The sequence below is a fragment of the Gymnodraco acuticeps genome, unplaced genomic scaffold (genome assembly GCF_902827175.1).
Source record: "Gymnodraco acuticeps unplaced genomic scaffold, fGymAcu1.1, whole genome shotgun sequence".
Taxonomy (NCBI): Eukaryota; Metazoa; Chordata; class Actinopteri; order Perciformes; family Bathydraconidae; genus Gymnodraco; species Gymnodraco acuticeps.
The window spans coordinates 89,659-107,500 of NW_022990109.1; the positions used below are offsets into that span (position 1 = coordinate 89,659).

The window sequence follows — 17,842 nt, forward strand, 5'->3', positions numbered from 1 at the left end:
TTTTCAAGTTGAAAACACTATGTTGCTTACTCAGGATACAATGGATAGCATTAAGTATATATGTGTGTTTTTTGGATCATGTATACATTTGAGTATAGATAGAGCAATTCAAAAAAATTCACCAAAATCCCAACAAACAACATTTTCTCATCCCCCTCGTGCTAACTGGCCATGCATCGTTTTATTTGAGCCTAATTTATATATTAATGAATTAAAACTAATATATTTAAAGGGGACCTATCATGCAAAATGCACCTTTTGATGTCTTTTATACATAAGTATGTGTTCCCGGTGTGTCGGGGAACTCACGCAGCGTCAGAAAATAAAACCCTCTCTTTTCCTCCGTACCCAAATCTCTAAAAACGGGGGTACAACGGGCGGATACAGATTTGCTGCCGATATGACCTCAAATCGGCGGCGGACCCGCAGAGTTGCTATCAGAAACAATGCCTGACGTGTTTTGGACGTAATCTTGTCTTTGTTTACATTAGCATCGCTAACACTCAGAGCTAACCTGTACTGGAGAGCACGTGTTTTAAAAAGCAGGAAATAAAAAAAGGAACTCACCTTGTGATAAACCCACAAGAGAAAAAGCATTTGAGCTCCATACTGTTTCAGAAATAATCCTTGATGTGGTTTAGAACAGGATGGCGTTTTATCACAGCAGAATGTAACTTTATCTTCGGTAGAATTCTGATCAGGCATTAGCTCCGCCTCCTCTTTTTTTTTTTCAAGCTAAGGACCCAAAATATGCGTTTCTCTAACAGGGCAGCAAAAGAGGGGTTTGAGCAGTATGAGGCATGGCTACAACGGGGGAACGGTTTGGTATTTTAAGCAAAAAACTTCACAGACATGTTTTGTATAGGTATGGCCCTACAATACATGTTTCCAATATAGCATAATAGGTCCACTTTAATTAATGTGTGAAGCAGACATGGACAGAATGTAAGAATAACATCAGAAAAACGAGTTCCTTTGTTGCTAAAAACGTTTATTAAGCGTGCAATGTGCCCACTTTATGACAACCATTAGGCAAATCTATCAGAGGAAGAATGAAGTAAACATGTGTTACACTCAGTGCGGGAGACAAAGCAGGAGTTTTTTTAAATCATAAATAGAGTGACAGCAGAGGATTTGTTCCACATGTCATCACCATCAGGTTATTGACACTGGCATCAAACAGGTAAACACAGGTCAGTTAAAATGCCAAGAAGTCAAGAGTCAGGAGACTTTAAATATATCTCAAGGTCTAAAGAAAAGGTTCGTCCAAAATCTCTTTTTCTACCATGTTTAGATTCAGAAGGCCGGACGATGCAAGCCCAGAAACACACAGAATGAATCTGAAAACGATCACGTTAGACTCAACACATTCAATAGAGTTGTATGTGTTGTTTTCGTACCCAAATAGAACATTTTGCCCACTCAGTCTGTGTGTGTGTGTTTCTAGGACCAGGCCCCATGTTTTTATCCTTGCATAGACCCTCATTGTTTAAATAAATATGTGTGTGTTGCTACAGTAGCAGGATACACTGTAAACTCTGTAAGCACACGTTAAAAACACTTGAGCAAAAGGAGAGTGAATAAAACAAAGAACTTTCTAGAGAACTCAAACCAGACGTTATAATAACAGTTTCAGTGGTAGCTTAAGTGTGTACGTCTACAGTTTCAAATCAAACAGTACATGAACAGATTAAAACACAATATGGCCGAATAAATACAAAGAGAAACTCAGTGCAAATTAAGTCAAGATAAAACAGTGCGTTTGGCAAATTATATTGAGAACACTAATTGGCAATAACCAGATAAATAGATTAAGCTCCACTCCGTTCATTTCCTTTACCGTTTAAAAGTGTGTTCAGACATTGTTAGCAGTGCTCATAAAACACTGACGCCTTTAGGTTCAAGAACCTCAAAGAAAAAACGTACTTTAATTGTAGATTTGTTTTAGGCTTTTTTACCATAATCTAAGTTAGAATAAGTCAAAGAAGCCCTGCTGTGTACACATGTTGTTTCTACCTATGGAGAGGGGTTATACAGAATGGTTTCAACAACAATCATGCGTCTGAGCTCAAATAAAAACACTTTCTGCTGCACCGCTGACGGCTGTGTTTAGGTGTTGTTCTGTGTAGCTGCAGTAATAAGTGGGGCATTAAATATTACTCGTTAAAATGTGTTGCTGAAAGAAGTTGGTCTACATGCAACTTTCTCACCAACAAAGGCATGAACGGTAAACAACAGTCGTAATCTGGACTGTTTTCATTGGTTAGCGTCAATTTAAAAACTGCTCAAATCTCAGATACGTCTCGTCTGGGAAAAGCTGCTAAAATATCATTAAAATCAAACTTAAAACATGTCCAGTTGTGGCTCTTACAGATAAGCCAACATTGCTTAAAAAGTTGGCTGAAAGCTTGTATAGGACATTTAAAAATGGGAGGTGAAGAAAGCTATAGCAGTACCTTAAAACGTAATATTATACTGATAGCATGTCCTGATTCACAACTGGTTTGTCTACATGCACACAATACTTACATGTTCCATAATAAACGGTGATATTAAGCTAAACATAAAGACACCACACAGAATGGGGTCACTCAAGGATTCCAGATGTAAGCATGTTTGCTGCATTTTACGACAAACCTGTTGTGAAGCAGCGGTTGCATCTTAAACTTATCATAAAGAAATCATACAGCAGCCATTTAAAAACCTTAAATGATAGAATACTTAAAAGTGAATAAAACAGTCACCACATATAGAGCGTTATCAGCAGCTCTGCGGAGACGCAGCCTTAAGATTTAAAACTACAATCATCAATCTGACACCTTCTCAGGGAGCTGTAACGGCCGTGATATGCTGACGTCATTTCAGGCTATATCGTTGTTTGATTGGACATGATTTGCATAATTCTGCATGCCAGAAATTAACATTTTATGCACCATTTACAAAGTGCATAATCTCCTCTACATGCTTGGTTTCATTTGATGGTGTTTTGACGAGAGAAAAGTGGTTTTCAGACCCAAAGTAAGGTTGTAAGAAAGAATGATATTAATGTATATTGCTTTGAAATGCCACCTGTCTATCACGGCCATTAACAGAACCTTCAGTTTGGTCTCTCTGCAATTACGACTCTGTCTCACAGGGGGCGCTGTGACTCTGCTCTGATTTCACCCCTTCCTCCTCCTGAACTACTTGTACTTCTTCCTCCTGCTGCTGCTGCTGCTCTTCCTCCTCCTCCTGCTGCTGCTGCTCTTCCTCCTCCTGTGGCAGCTGCTCTTCTGATTGGCTCTCACCCTCTTCATCTTGTTTAGTGGCTCTAACCTCCTCCGTCATCTCTCTTTCGTCTGAGGACAAAAAAAAGCAAGTATAAAACATAAAAGCATAAAGAGAACCGCAGGTAAAGAGGGGGAACATCCCGGATAATTACAATTGTTTGCAATGTAAGACATGATTGACTGTTGGGAGTTAAAATCAGAGCTAAATCAAAGAAGATAGCAGTTTAGGTAGGGTTTAATAAACTTGAAGAAGAGTTAGAAGTGAAAAAGGAGTTATTGGACACTTTAATTACAACTAGGATTGGGTAAATGAGTGTTGATTAAAACCACCAATCAGAGCCGTTATGATAACATCTCTTGTGCCCATATTAACCCTTAGATGCCCTTCGAGTGACTGGACCCTACACTCTTCCATAAGTGGGTCAAAAAGGACCCGTATTAGAATAATATGTGTTTTTATGCCATTTTTGTTAAGAAAAAACACTTGTATAATATTTAGTATTATATTTTGGTTCACACTACAACTATTTTATATTTAATTTTTCACTATTTTGAATTTTTTTTAACATTTTGAAAAAAAAGTTTTGAACATATCGATGCAAAGATCTCCGCAATTCTGAGACCCTCACAGTATTCCAGTCCCTTTTCAAAACTCATCTCTTCTCCTCTTGTCTACTCATAGCCCCCCCCCCATCAATCCATCCTGGTTGATCAAGTTTGATAGTCCTATACCCCCCACCCTAACCTTCCCTTATATTGCAAAGCGATGTTGAGTCCTTGAAAAGCCCTATACAAATATAATGTATTCATATTATTATTATTATTATACTGACAGGTATCGGATCTTGCTGTGAAAATAATCTTCCTGAGAGGTGTCACGTGTGATGTCGTCTGTGTGTCCTACAGTGAAAGTATTCCTGACAGCAACAGGTGATACGAATCAAAGGATCCCATAGAAAAGGCATGCGGGTCATTTTTGACCCACTATGGAAGCTTGGGGTAGAAATACAAAAACTACAATTTCTTAAAATGTAAATTTGAAATTTGAATGGCATGATATCCAAAACATGTTTTTTGAGGAATAGCTGGAATATTAAATGATAAAAAAATGTAATTACAAAGATACTTCAAGAAAACCACCTCACCGGGTCCAAAAAGACCCACTTAAGCATCTAAGGGTTAAAAAAGACATCATCAGAATAGGGGTTAAAAGATCGGAAATTAAATCATACTTTATGAGCAAAATATTTGACGATTTCTGTGGATTTGAGAGTATTAGTGAATCAGGAAATACGTCTTGATATTTTAAGCACTGACCAGATCTGGGTCAAACAGCAGCATGTCTTTCCATCAGGATCATTCAGACTATACTAGATCAAGTGTTTCAGTTTCTGTGCAAGATGAATTGTAATCCTCTGAAAAATGTATTTGCAAACTCTGCTTGACCCAGTTCTAGTGAACACATCCATTAACCGCTTAAACCCATCATTGCTTTAGTGAGATTTGAACCTTTCTAGTGTTATTATACAGCGAGAGAAATTGATCCAAATCAGATTGAAATGATCCCAGATCAGAGGGTGCAGGAGAGGAGGGGAACCTGGGCTCTGCAGAGGTCGGTTCTGAGGGTTCTTTGGACTCGGGCTGGATGTGGAAACTGTGGACCGAACTCCACGGAGCCGGAGCCATAGCTAGACGCAAGATCACACCGTTACACACACACCAAGGGTCACTGTACCGCAACAGTTAGTGTGTAACAGGAAGGAAATGTGCAGGGGAACGTCTGATTTCTGTTCTTTTTGGATTCATTTGCAATCAGAAATCCTTCATTAGTCCCACAGCAGGGACATTTACAAAAATGGCCTTCTAGTCAGAGCGGAGTATGACACCTTTTTGTTTTTTATATTTCTGTTGTAAATTATTGTTTTATTAGATGTACAGCACTTTGGCTTTTAAATGTGCTATATAAATAAGATTTGATTTGAAAAAGGACACTAACAAGCATTTAGGTAAGATGTATTATTGTCATTCTATCATGGAGATTTTTATGCATTTCATGTAGAATGAGGATATGTGGGAAGAAAAGTAAGCTTTTTTTATTATATGTACTTATTAAATGTATTTATTTATATGTTTTTTATATATTATTAATATTGTCAATTATTGTATTTGTATTACCTTCATGCACTTTAATTTACGTGATGTTAATATTATGAAAGAAATGTTTATATTTGTGTTTTGCGTACCCTTGAAAGGCACCTCTATAAATCAAATGTATTATTGTATTTGTCTGGTTATTATCTGGACTGTGTTGCAGCACCACATTCATAACAGTCATTTCAACAGATTTCATAATGAAAAACACTATCGAGAGATTATCTAATGATAGCTGTAGTTCTTCAATGATAATGTGTTGCTTCCTGTAGCGTGGTTATATTTGAAGGTGGCGGCGTCTCACCTCTGCTGCAATCATTAAGAAAATAATCAGAACACAAAATAATAAAAAAGATCAACTAGAACAATTTTCTAAGATGCATTTAACGATGGGGTTAGGAGAAGGAGTGACATGAGGATACCAGAGTTTCCGTTAGCCGGTAGTTACCGAACATTAGACTGTGACTATAAACTGATGCAATTTTAAAATGAACCGCATTAACTGAGTTTTACATTGTTTATTTGTTAAGTACTTAAGAAATCTCAAAATTCTGACTTTTTCCCAAAAATCTCAACATTCTGACTTTTTCCAAAAAATCTCAGAATTCTGACTTTTTCCTAAAAATCTGACTTCTTCTCAAAATGTTGACTTTTTCTCAAAATCTCAAAATTCTGCCTTTTAGAAAAACTTCAGAATTCTGACTTTTTAAAAAAAAATGACTTTTTCAAAACATTTTGACTTTTTTCTCAAAATCTCAGAATTCTTCTCAAAATGTTGACTTTTTTCTGAATACTTCAAATGTTCTTCAATCTCAGGATCCATGTATCTGATCCTCTCAAGAATGGAAGTAAATAAGTGATGAAAACCAACAAATTAAATGTTTTTAAAATGACATCTCTGTAAAATGTACTTTTATTAAAAAGCTACTTTTCAATAAAATATACGCCTACATGCCTTGATTATTATCAATTTGTTTTAAAGCTCAATAAATAGCAAAGAAGACCTTGATCGGCTCTAACGGAAACTCTGTTAGACACACAACAGAGAATGAGACATGTTCATCATCTCGGTCTGAACTAGGGCTGCACGGTATTGAAAAAAACTGACATCGCGGTTTCCCCCCCCTGCGGTATATATTGCGGGTTTTTTTTAACCTGTTAAACCCCAAAGTCCCGGCGGGTACTTTACTTTTTTTTTTCACGACACTGTGTCTCAGGGGATCGTAATATTTAAGAACCTATTAATGTGTTATACCAGATTAACGGAAATAATCTCAGCTAACTGACGATACAAACCATTTTATACCAAAACAAAACACAAGTCTCATAAGAAGCATCTAAATGACCCCTGAGCGAAAAATGCTAACGCACTTTGGCACAGAACTCAAGATAAAAGTACCCTTATTACTTATCATAGCTGCACTTACAAGATATCCGATTAAAGCTGAGGTTCCACAGATTATTTAGGTATATAGTATCATCACTGAGTGATCTGAACTCGGACAGGGGAAGCAAACACAGACATCACAACACGTACCTCTACGTAGCTTCTAGGGGAGATGTCTCACCGTAGCTGTCAATCTGATCAAAAGACGTGTTCAATGGCATTAAAACGAGAAAAAAAAAAACGCGGCTGAATCGGTTAATCCATAGGTTTTTAACGTCTCTGTATAAAAAAATGATTTAATTTATAATCTATAATTCCATTTTTATGTAAATATCTCAGAGCAAAAGTTAGCTACTAATGGTAGCCACCAGAGTGGCTGCTGCTTCCGGTCTCGGCTATGCGGAAGTCTCACACACACACATTACCAAATAAGGACTGTGTGATTTCCGCTCGATTCCATTGGCTCTGACGGTCAGATAGAGATGTCACATGTCAAAATCCAGCAAGGTGGGCCAGAGATATGGAAAATCCACCCAAATGGCCCCAGAAGAGGTTTGTTTGTGCTAAATCTGTCTAAAAAGTAGGGCTGTCAAACGATTACATTTTTTAATCAGATTAATCACAGCTTAAACATTTATTAATCATGATTAATCACCATTCGAACTATGTCCAAAATATGGACTGTGCAAGCCATTTCTTGGTATGGGTGTAGCCTACCCCAGCCATACCCTGGCGCTGCCACTGGTGGCACGCATGGGGCGGGCCATTCTGCACATGCGTTAAATGCGTTAAATATTTTAACGCAATTAATTCAAAAAATTAATTACCGCCGTTAACGCGATAATTTTGACAGCACTACTAAAAAGGTCAAATATCAGGGGAAGTTCTACACACACCAACACATGAACAAATAAGGAGTGAGAGTGACGACGCGTAGCCAAAACCGGAAGCTGCATACCACCAAGGTGGCTACATTAGCAGCTAACTTTTGTGCTCCGATTTTTACATAAAAATGGAATTATGGATTATAAACAATTGCTTCAAAGCCACAGATACATTATCAACCTATGGATCAACCGATTCAGCCGCGTTTTTTCTTTCTCGTTTTAATGCCATTGAACACGTCTTTTGATCAGATTGACAGCTACGGTGAGACGATCTCCCGTAAAAGCTCCGTAAAAGGTACGTGTTGTGATGTCGGTGTTTGCTTCCCCTGTCGCGAGATCGGATCGCTTAGATACTATACTTAAATAATCTGTGGAGTCTCAGCTTTAATCGGATATATTGTATGTGCAGTTTCGATAAGTAATAAGGGTATCTTTATTTTGAATTCTGTGCTAAAGTGCGATAGCATTTTTTTTAAAAATGAATAAAACCGCGCATGCGCATACCGCGGTTATCGCCATGACACGGTATATCGTTCAGCCCTAGTCTGAACCAATTTCTTCTCCTTCTCGCTTCAGATTTAAACCTGATTTACTTCTCTGTACGTCAGTGTGTCAATCAGAACAGACACTGTATTCTCCAACCGTTTTATTATTGGCCCTAACCCTGTTTCATCAGTTCAGAGCTGAGGAGAACACTTTGTGAGTTTCTGTGTTTTTCCCGTACCTCCAGAGGGGGGGGCGCTCTCCTCTGTGTCTGGGGGGGAACGAGGTGCTGGTCCTGGGGATGGAGACTCGGCTCGCAGCCTCCTCTCGTAGCTGAACTCTGGAAGTCTGGGAGCCTGAGGGCGCGTCTTCCTGGCCGGATTCAGGAAGTAGCAATACGCACAACGAAATGCTGCGGGGGGAGATAATAATAACCATTTAGAAGGAGAGATTGTATACTTTAAGGCAAGTTTATTTATATAGCACCGTTCAACACAAGGTAATTCAAAGTGCTGTACAAAAATGAAAGACATTAAGAGCATAAAACACATTGGAAACATTAAAAAGCAAAGATAATAAAACATGAATAACACTGTACTTTACAGAGTTTACATTGTGTTGTCTGTTGATTGAGATGTTACTCCTCAGTTAGTGCAGTGGTGTGTTTCTGTTCTTACCGAGATACTCAAACTCTTCTCTCAGAGCCATGCCGTTATGAGAGAAACACTGCTGGCAGATCAAAGCGTATCTAAGGGAAGCAAGAAGGGACAAAGGGAGAAGGACAGACTGTATGGTGGTGTTTTGTGGTGTTCAGTACTTTCAAATACATATTTTGTAAATGCCTCTACTATCTATCTCTCTCTCTCTACTTCACTCAGTAATTACATGTTTCCTAGAATACTTTTAATAAGGTGCTTTAGACGTTATGATTGGTACTTTATCTTGATGACATCTGCAGAATGAACTCCTACTTCAATCCCTGTCGCTATGACCTCCCACTAGTAAAGTAGATATAGCAAGAGGAGGTCTGAGAAATACTGAACACCACTCCTGTGGGGGTTCTGCAGCCTGCTTTATGAGAATGTGAGTTTGTTGTGTTAGAAAAATCTCACTGGTCCCCGGTTTGAGCTTCAATCTCAGGATCCATGCATCTGTGATCCTCTCCAGAATGGAAGTAGTCATCACATACAGAGCATCAACTAGTTCCTGAACAGTGTCCTTCACATGCTGATATCCAAGAGAGGGAGTTACACAGTCACAAGATGGAGGAATAGAAAGCAGCATTCAATGTTTACTTCAGATTAGCTCCACGTCAGAAATGAGCATGCTTGATGTCTCTCTCCATAGAGGCTGAATCATCATGTTAATCACATAGCTATCATATGCCTCAAACAGTCCTGATGCTCTTCTAGGTAATCACACATCCTGTCATGTTCACAGCTACAGTTGGGATACCTTTGTTATCATGTTACTCTCATGTTGGAAGAGGACATTCACTATTTTCCCAACAGGAAGTTTAAAAAGGGTGTTCACCTGTTCTGTGGTCCATCCCCTACGAGGTACTCAATGACTCGGTCCACGGCTCCTCTGTCTTTGGGCAGAATGGGTCTCGCTAACGGAGGACCAGGCGGGTGCATGCCTTCAAGAACAGTCCACACACATGGAAATAAATACACACACACACACTAAGAAGGATGAAGTGCTTTTCTAAAATCTTAAATATTTAAGTGCATATCGATCAAGAGCTGTATCCTACGTTGCAGAAATGAACTCTGCAAAAAATATCAATAAACATTCATCTGTTTGCATCTATATATCATATTCCATTTACTTCTCTCTTGCACTATTTCTATTCTATTTGTATTTACTTGCACATCTCAAAACATTCTCTTGCACTATTTTATGTTTTATGTCCTATATATATATATATATATATATTCATGTTGCTCTGTTGGAGGAGCCTGTGACCTCAGTTTTACCTTGCCATATCTACACTGTAGCTACTTTGCACGTGACAATAAAGCCTTCAAGATTAAGGCTTTTTATTGTCATGTGTACGTAGCTACAGTGTAGATATGGCAATGAACATCTGAGGTCACAGGCTCCTCCAACAGAGCAACACAATACAACAGATCAAATAGTGCAAGTAAATACAATAAAATAAAACCGTGCAGAATAGTCTATATTAGGGCTGCACGATATTGAAAAAAACTGACATTGCGATATTTTTTTTCCCCCTGCGATATATATTGCGTTTTTTTTATGATTGGTGGTTTGCTGTGCACGCAGAGCCAGCATGTCACTCACTCAAGAACCCCTGACATGAGAGCCGCGCAAGTTTTCCTTTTGTAGCAAGCAGCAAAATAATTGTAACATGACGTGTTTGAGTTAATTTACCTACTTAATTTTTTTTATAAAATCGCACATCCCTGCGATGTGAATATCGCGCATGCGCATATTGCGGTTATCGCCATGACACGATATATCGTTCAGCCCTAGTCTATATACAAGTAATTGGAATATTGATATAAGTTGCAAACAGATGTTATGGATGTTCTTTCAAAAGTGTTAATGTGTTTAACAGTCTTATGGCCTGTGGGATGAAACTGTCCCTTGAATCTTGAATACAGCTACAGGAGACGTTTCCTTGTTCACCTACCTACTCCAGGTATGGGAGAGTAGGGGGTCCTGGACGGTGACCCCTGCAGGACGGAGGCAGACAGAGCGGATCTCTCCGGAGGTCCTCCTGGAGCTGAGAGAGGGACAGGTTCTGTAGGGAGAGCGACACCGGATAAAGGCACATTTGGACGTCTAAAACAAGCGAGTCAAAGCCATCTGGGGGAAGTTCCCTCCAGATGGCTTTGACTTCACCATGACCTGAACGCCTAAGAATCTGCTTTCCACCATCAGAGGTGGAAGTAGTGGAGTACAAATACTTTGTTACGGTACTTAAGTACATGTTTCTAGTATCAGTACTTTACTCCACTACTTTTTCTGACCACTTTTTACTTTGACTTCTTACATGTTGAACACAAATACCTGTACTTTCTACTTCTTACATGTTGAACTCAAATACCTGTACTTTCTACTTCTTACATGTTGAACTCAAATACCTGTACTTTCTACTTCTTACATGTTGAACCCAAATACCTGTACTTTCTACTTCTTACATGTTGAACTCAAATACCTGTACTTTCTACTTCTTACATGTTGAACCCAAATACCTGTACTTTCTACTTCTTACATGTTGAACACAAATACCTGTACTTTCTACTTCTTACATGTTGAACTCAAATACCTGTACTTTCTACTTCTTACATGTTGAACTCAAATACCTGTACTTTCTACTTCTCTCATTTTCCAAACAGCTGGTTCCTTTAGTCTGAATGTGTGTTTGATGCGTGATCATTATTCTTTAGAGTCATTGTGTGCCTATTGATTTGAACACGATCCGTGTATCCATCATTTCCTGGTCTTCTCTAAAGAAGAGGGACCAATGGAAACGTTGTCATGTTGCCGTTGTTCAGCATGGAAACATTCATTAGCTAACAATGACATTATTGTTCTATTAATATAAAGGGAGGTCAGGTACTCTTTAAAACAGCTGCTAGTTATGGGTACTTTTTACTGAAGTACATTTCAAAGCCCTCTTTACTTTGACTTGAGTAAAGAAGTTTAGTCAGTACTTCTACTTTCACCAGAGTATTTTTAAACACGAGTATCTGTACTTCTACTTGAGTACAGGATGTGTGTACTTTGGCCCTCTCTGCTGTGTGGAAAGTTCACCATCCTTCATGTGAAGTATCTCTGTATTCCCTCTTACCCACAGGCGTCCCCCCCGGTCCCATTTGGAGACGAGCTCCAGGTTGGGGAGTCATAGCCATCGCAATAGGGGTTCCCATCAGCATCGGCCTCATTGGCACGCCTCTCTGTCGAATCTCTGCACGAAAAAAGAGGAATAAATAATAGAAACTGGTCATTTTGCAGATGCAACCATTTGATGTGACTTTGACACTTGAATTCTGATGAGAAGGTGTTGGTTTTCGTAGCTCTCGTCTCCACATAACTCTGGTCCGAGTTCCATCTAAAGAACAGGGTTCCTGCAGGTTTCACCAACTCAAATGTAAGACTTTTTAAGACCACTTTGAATCGAATTTAAGACCTATTTCACGGCAACAAAGTAAGAAGGAAAATTGCTATGAAAGAAGAAATACGTCCCATAATTACTTACAAAGTAAATGTATTCACGTTCAACATAAGAACGATGACTGAACATAACAGCATAACTAAGAACTTCAAATGTGTTGCTTTATCTTTGTGTCGTGTTATTGACGAGTCGCACCTTGTCCTGGCCTGGGAGTCATCTGAGGACGCACCGGAGTCGACTCCAGCTCCTACGACACAGCAGCAAACAAAACAAAAATATACAATCCAAACAAACAACAATATACAGCGAAAGACAAAAGCAGCACTCACAGCTTTCCTCTTTGCTTCAGGATCAAAGCGTTCCAGGATGAGTTTGGCGTTTTTGTACGTCTCCGTTTCCATCACTTCCTCCAGCTGGAAACAACGTACAAGTTTACCTTGTGCTCTTAAATGTGGACCATTGATTAATTCACAAATGAGCTCTCAAAGAAGCAAAACACAAATGTTTAAAAGGACAATTACATATAAGAGAATACAACAAAAGTAGCTGATTTGTAAGCGTGTTAAAATGAGCCAATATAGAGAGCGTCCTAAAACCAGGAAGTAAACTCCTTCCGGTTCCTTTGTCAAAAACCAATGCAACTTCTCCATAGGATTTTGGAAAATAGCTGGAAATAAGGTCTGTGGTTGAGACACATTTAAGAGACGGATCACGTTTTGTTCAGCCGGATAATCTCCACATGTCTATCCTACTTTTATAATTTTCTAATCGTAAATCTAGTCGCCAGAAGCAAAATGCTAACGTTGTGCTATAAAGGAACTACAGCAGGGTCGCTGCGTCAACGTCACGCCAACTTAAGATCCATATTCAAACATACAGATTCTAAATGATACGAGTTGAAGCGTTTGTTTGAACAGTCTGCAGGAGGCAGGGACTTGCTTTCAAGCAGAACGGGAAAAACAAACTTAGAGGAGTGTGTACGTGTTCGGCGTAATGACGTACAACGGCCTCCACAACTTCTGTAGTCCTATTCAGCCACTTGGTAACAACCATCGTTTTTCAGACACGTAAACTCAGCAGAAATCACCAGCTTTAATGTCGTAGAACAAAACGTGATCTCAATGTGTGTCAACCACAGACCTATGGAGAAATCCTATGGAGAAATCCCGTTGGCTCTGAGACGAGGGAACAGGAAGTGGTGAAATGCTACCTTCCTTCCGGGTTTCAGGACGCGTCACTGTGGCACTCCATATCAGTCAGATGCATTAAATAAGCAGCAATTCCTGTTTGACAAGTTGTTGTTGAAAGAAATACTACCTGGCACATTGGAAACAAGTTTTAGAGACAACAGTAACACTCACTAAACCCATAACATCCAACATTTCTTTAAACAAGTCGGTATAAAAAGACAGATACATTACATTTCAAGAAAATTGGACACTTACAATCTTCTTTTTGGAAGCCTTTAGTTCTTCCAGTTTATCATCTAAAAGGAATTGGCAAAATAACAGTAATTGTAATCAGTTGACTTAATAGTCATTCATTTCCATGTTCCACGTTAAAGACACAACAGCCATGTCTGCTTTAATACAGCACAGGCCAGTTTGACATGTTAATATGCCATGTATAAAATTGCTGCAGTTTACTCCTGTATGCAGAGTTCATACACTTTTTCACCAATGACTTTTCCATGACCAAAAAAATGACTCTTTCTCAGCGGTACCACTGAAAATGGCTTATTTTAACATGGAACAGGAAAATAAGTTCTGCATATGAAACATGTTGTGCCCATCTAAAACAAATCCAATAGGCTTACTAGCTTCTACGCGCTAAAGCAACTCAAATCTCTCACCAGAAAAATACCTCAACAGTTAAATGCCATTTTACGTTTCATTACTATACAGTATTTATTATCATTATAGTATTACTATTTCAGCGATTAGATAAAATATAAATTATATTTGATGCAACTTTAGTTACATTTCCATTACTTTTTCAAAACTTTAGGAAAAATATTGTTTTCCAGGGCCTGGAATTAGCATTTTGAATTTCCATGACTTTTCCAGGTTGTTAATGACAGTAAGAACCCTGTGTAAAGAATGGATGAAATATCTATTGAGTCCACAACAGGTTAAGGTGGTAGAAAAATCATTGTAAATGCAACTAATGTTAGTGGTTTTCAAAGTCAAAGGGTTATTTGGTTCGGCTTCAAAATGAACAAAAGCTTGAAAAAGCTATGATATGTGTGTTAGCTGTTCGGATCGATGAACAGATGAAGAGGTAAAGACAACTTACTGTTCCTCTCCGTGCGTTTGGAAAAGAGAAAGACCAACAACCTCCTGATTAACCACACTCTGAGGACGAGGAAAAATGGAAAATACAGCTGTTATCAACTCAAATTTGAAGAAGACACATCGATGGCGCTGTGCCACATTAAAACTGTTCCCATGGTTTTGAAGGATAGCGTCGGACAACATGATGACTCACAGCACGGGGTAGATGAAGAAAGGCACGGCCATGACTATTCTCTGGAACCATTGTTCAGGCAGGTAGAGGCAGTAAACCACCAGAGAGGTCAGCAGGTAGAAGACCGACGAGTAGAGAATTAACTGGCCGACCCACAGCTGCACAGATACACAGATATTCATTGATCAGATATTAGGAACTACAGTTGAAGGATATCAATGCACGTCTTTGCCGTTTTGTCGACTCTACCTTTTGCAGACGTTGGTTTTTGGCTCTGAACTCCTCCAGCTCTTTAATCTCCTACAAAGGGAACAGTCCGGTTATTTCAACAGTGCAACAAATAATCAGATGGTAAGAATTCCCCAAATGTGAGTTCGGGAAATCCTTCTTCATTGTTCTCCGATTTAATTTGGTGTATGGCTAGAAAACAGTGTTAATATTCAGTGTGATTATCCAATCATTCAATAATCATGCTTTCAAAGCATTCCCCAGTTAAAGTACTGTGTGTTATCGTCATTATTAAAAACTAAAGTGTTTAATAGGCAGCTATGTTTCATTTGAATGCACTCCTGCTGTATGGGAAACTGAACATATATTCCTTGTGCATTAAATCAGACGCATTTTGGTATCCGTACCTTTTCATGGTTCTCCAGCTGCTCCACTGTGGTTGGCTTTGTCTGGATTCAGGATAAAGATCAGATCATATGTCAGGTTAATCAGATTACACTTTGTGATTCAGAACTGAGTGATTTGACAGCAAACAATCCGCCTGTTTATGCTATTTGTGACTTTCCAAGGTCTCAGTTTCTCGTTTACTGAACTATCTCAGGCTAATGTCAATAAGAGCTCGTGTGATTTCACATTTTAAATCTATACATCCGCAGATCCCTGTTCAAGCTTCCTCCTCATTGAATTCATGTATTATAAAAGCAAGGGTTTCACTCTCGCCGTCCCTCTGTCTCCTTCCTTCCTTCCTTCCCTTTTCTAGTATGTTTTAAAAATAGACGGCCTATATGAATCTCATCCAGCTCGTGTCCAAGCTTCACTTTGATGCCAGCTTACACACACACACACACACACGCACACACACACACACACGCCAATTATCTCAAACACTGTTATCAAAACAGAAAGAAATCCACTTTGAATCAGCTCACTCTTCAAGGCTTAAGACGTGAAATACAATTTTGGTTGATACACTCAGAAGGAAATGAGCAGATATCTTAAAGTCACACAACTCTTTTCAATGGTTGTGACTTTAATCTGGAGATAACTTGAGAAGTCTGTTCACGGCTGCAGACCAAACGCTAAATAAAACAATAACCTTTAAATGTCTATTTTAAGAACTTGACTGGTCACGGCCGCGGGGAATCTTATAGAGTGTAGACTATCTACTTCTGTTGCTGTATATTTAGCAACTGATGTTAAGATTTGACTAACACTGAGCGACATAATGCACGACTTGGCCCCAAATGATTCATCAACACTTTAGATGAAAGGCAATGTTCTTCCAGAAGATCTCAGGTCTACAAAATCAGTTGTATCAGCTTAATCTCTTCTTAAAAGGGAACTTTGTTAAGATTTGAAGAACTTGTTTTAGTTTTGACACAGGATTGTATTTTATCTTGCTTGTTTATAAAAAGCAATGCTACGACTTTCTTTCAACACGTTTCCTATATGGTACCTAAACCTAAAGTGTCTTTTGTGTTTACTCTTTCATCCTCTTACCCTCCATCTGGATATCAGGGCCCCCATATCTGTAAGTCCCTCTTTCACTCCTTTGCTTCACTGTGGAACAGAAAGTCTGTTAGTCCCGACTTTAACATTTACACAACACTTACATCATCACAGGATCTATTAAGCTGTCTACAGGAAACCTGTTGGACACACTGGTTTCCATTGTTGTAGAGGATCTAGTACTGAACACTTTGCTTATGGCTAGTTATATACAACAAAGGTTCATATTATGACGTATTCATATCACACTGAAAAGCTGTTCATGCTACATGACCGATACAAACAATACAAACATGCATATGCAAATAAATCAACTTAGATAACAAGGCAACCATGCACAGGTTTTTTACAGGTACTTCCCCAACAAACAGAGAGGGAGAAACAACCTCATACATCCTGGGCAAACATGGTAAACTTTCTAAACCAAAATACTTGGGGTTAGCTACAGCTCCAGGGCGGTCACAGGATACAAATACTTTTACTTTAAGACCTCCTATTTTTAGCTTGTTTGCAGGCAAATGTACCAATGTACTTTTACAGGAGACAGTGAAACTATAAGTTACATCTACAGTACCTGCAGTTTACAAAGTCATTCAAACTAGCTGCACCTTCACCAGCTCTGATAACACTTTCATGATCAATCATTATAAAACATATCATATATATTATTCTGAAATGGACCAATCTGCACAACGACTACTTTCACTGTCACTACTTTCACTATATTTTGATGAGAATAATTTTCTACTTTCACTTGAGGAACATTTTGAATGCAGGACTTTTACTGTAACAGAGTATTCCTACACTCTGGTACTTCTACTTTTACTCAAAGTACAATATCTGAGTACTTGTTCCACCTCTGGCTTTAACTAATGCAGTCTTAGCTACCATTAGCTCCTCCATTTAAACACTAGATCTTTTTAACCACCTGCTATCAGACAATATAACCGTTATATAAGACCGTTTGTAACGTAGGCAACGTTCTCTATTTTTGAATTACCGTTAAACAGCATCAGAGTATAACGTTAAGTTAATTGTTAGCATATGTTAGCAGCTACTGAACAATAACAACAACAGACCAGCACCGTCCCAACAACACGCTGTCTTTAAGGATGTTTATTTGCATTAAGCCTTTTAAATTAAAATAAATACTTACATTTGGTGGTGTTTAAGGGTTTCTGTTAACCGGCCATTGAGTCAACTAAGCGCGGAAATTAGCAAACAGCAGACTTTAGCTCAACTGACATCTCAACTGACAAGCGGCGTGGCGACGTAAATGAACGTTACTCACTCATGACGTCACCACGCAGCCTTG

The 17,842-nt window shown here is 38.8% G+C and overlaps 1 protein-coding gene across 1 annotated transcript; it reads right to left on the reverse strand.

Annotated features, from left to right (window-relative positions):
- Positions 1-974: 974 nt before the first annotated feature.
- lnpk (lunapark, ER junction formation factor) lies at positions 975-17,810 on the reverse strand. The gene is given in 17 exon segments (XM_034216504.1): positions 975-3,338; positions 4,867-4,909; positions 4,911-4,957; positions 8,419-8,589; positions 8,855-8,925; positions 9,711-9,816; positions 10,837-10,947; positions 12,001-12,117; positions 12,520-12,571; positions 12,654-12,737; positions 13,770-13,810; positions 14,620-14,678; positions 14,812-14,948; positions 15,040-15,090; positions 15,426-15,467; positions 16,519-16,578; positions 17,684-17,810. Coding segments are annotated over 16 exon segments (1,380 nt in total). The 5' UTR covers positions 16,546-16,578; positions 17,684-17,810; the 3' UTR covers positions 975-3,117.
- Between the last annotated feature and the right edge of the window lie 32 nt (positions 17,811-17,842).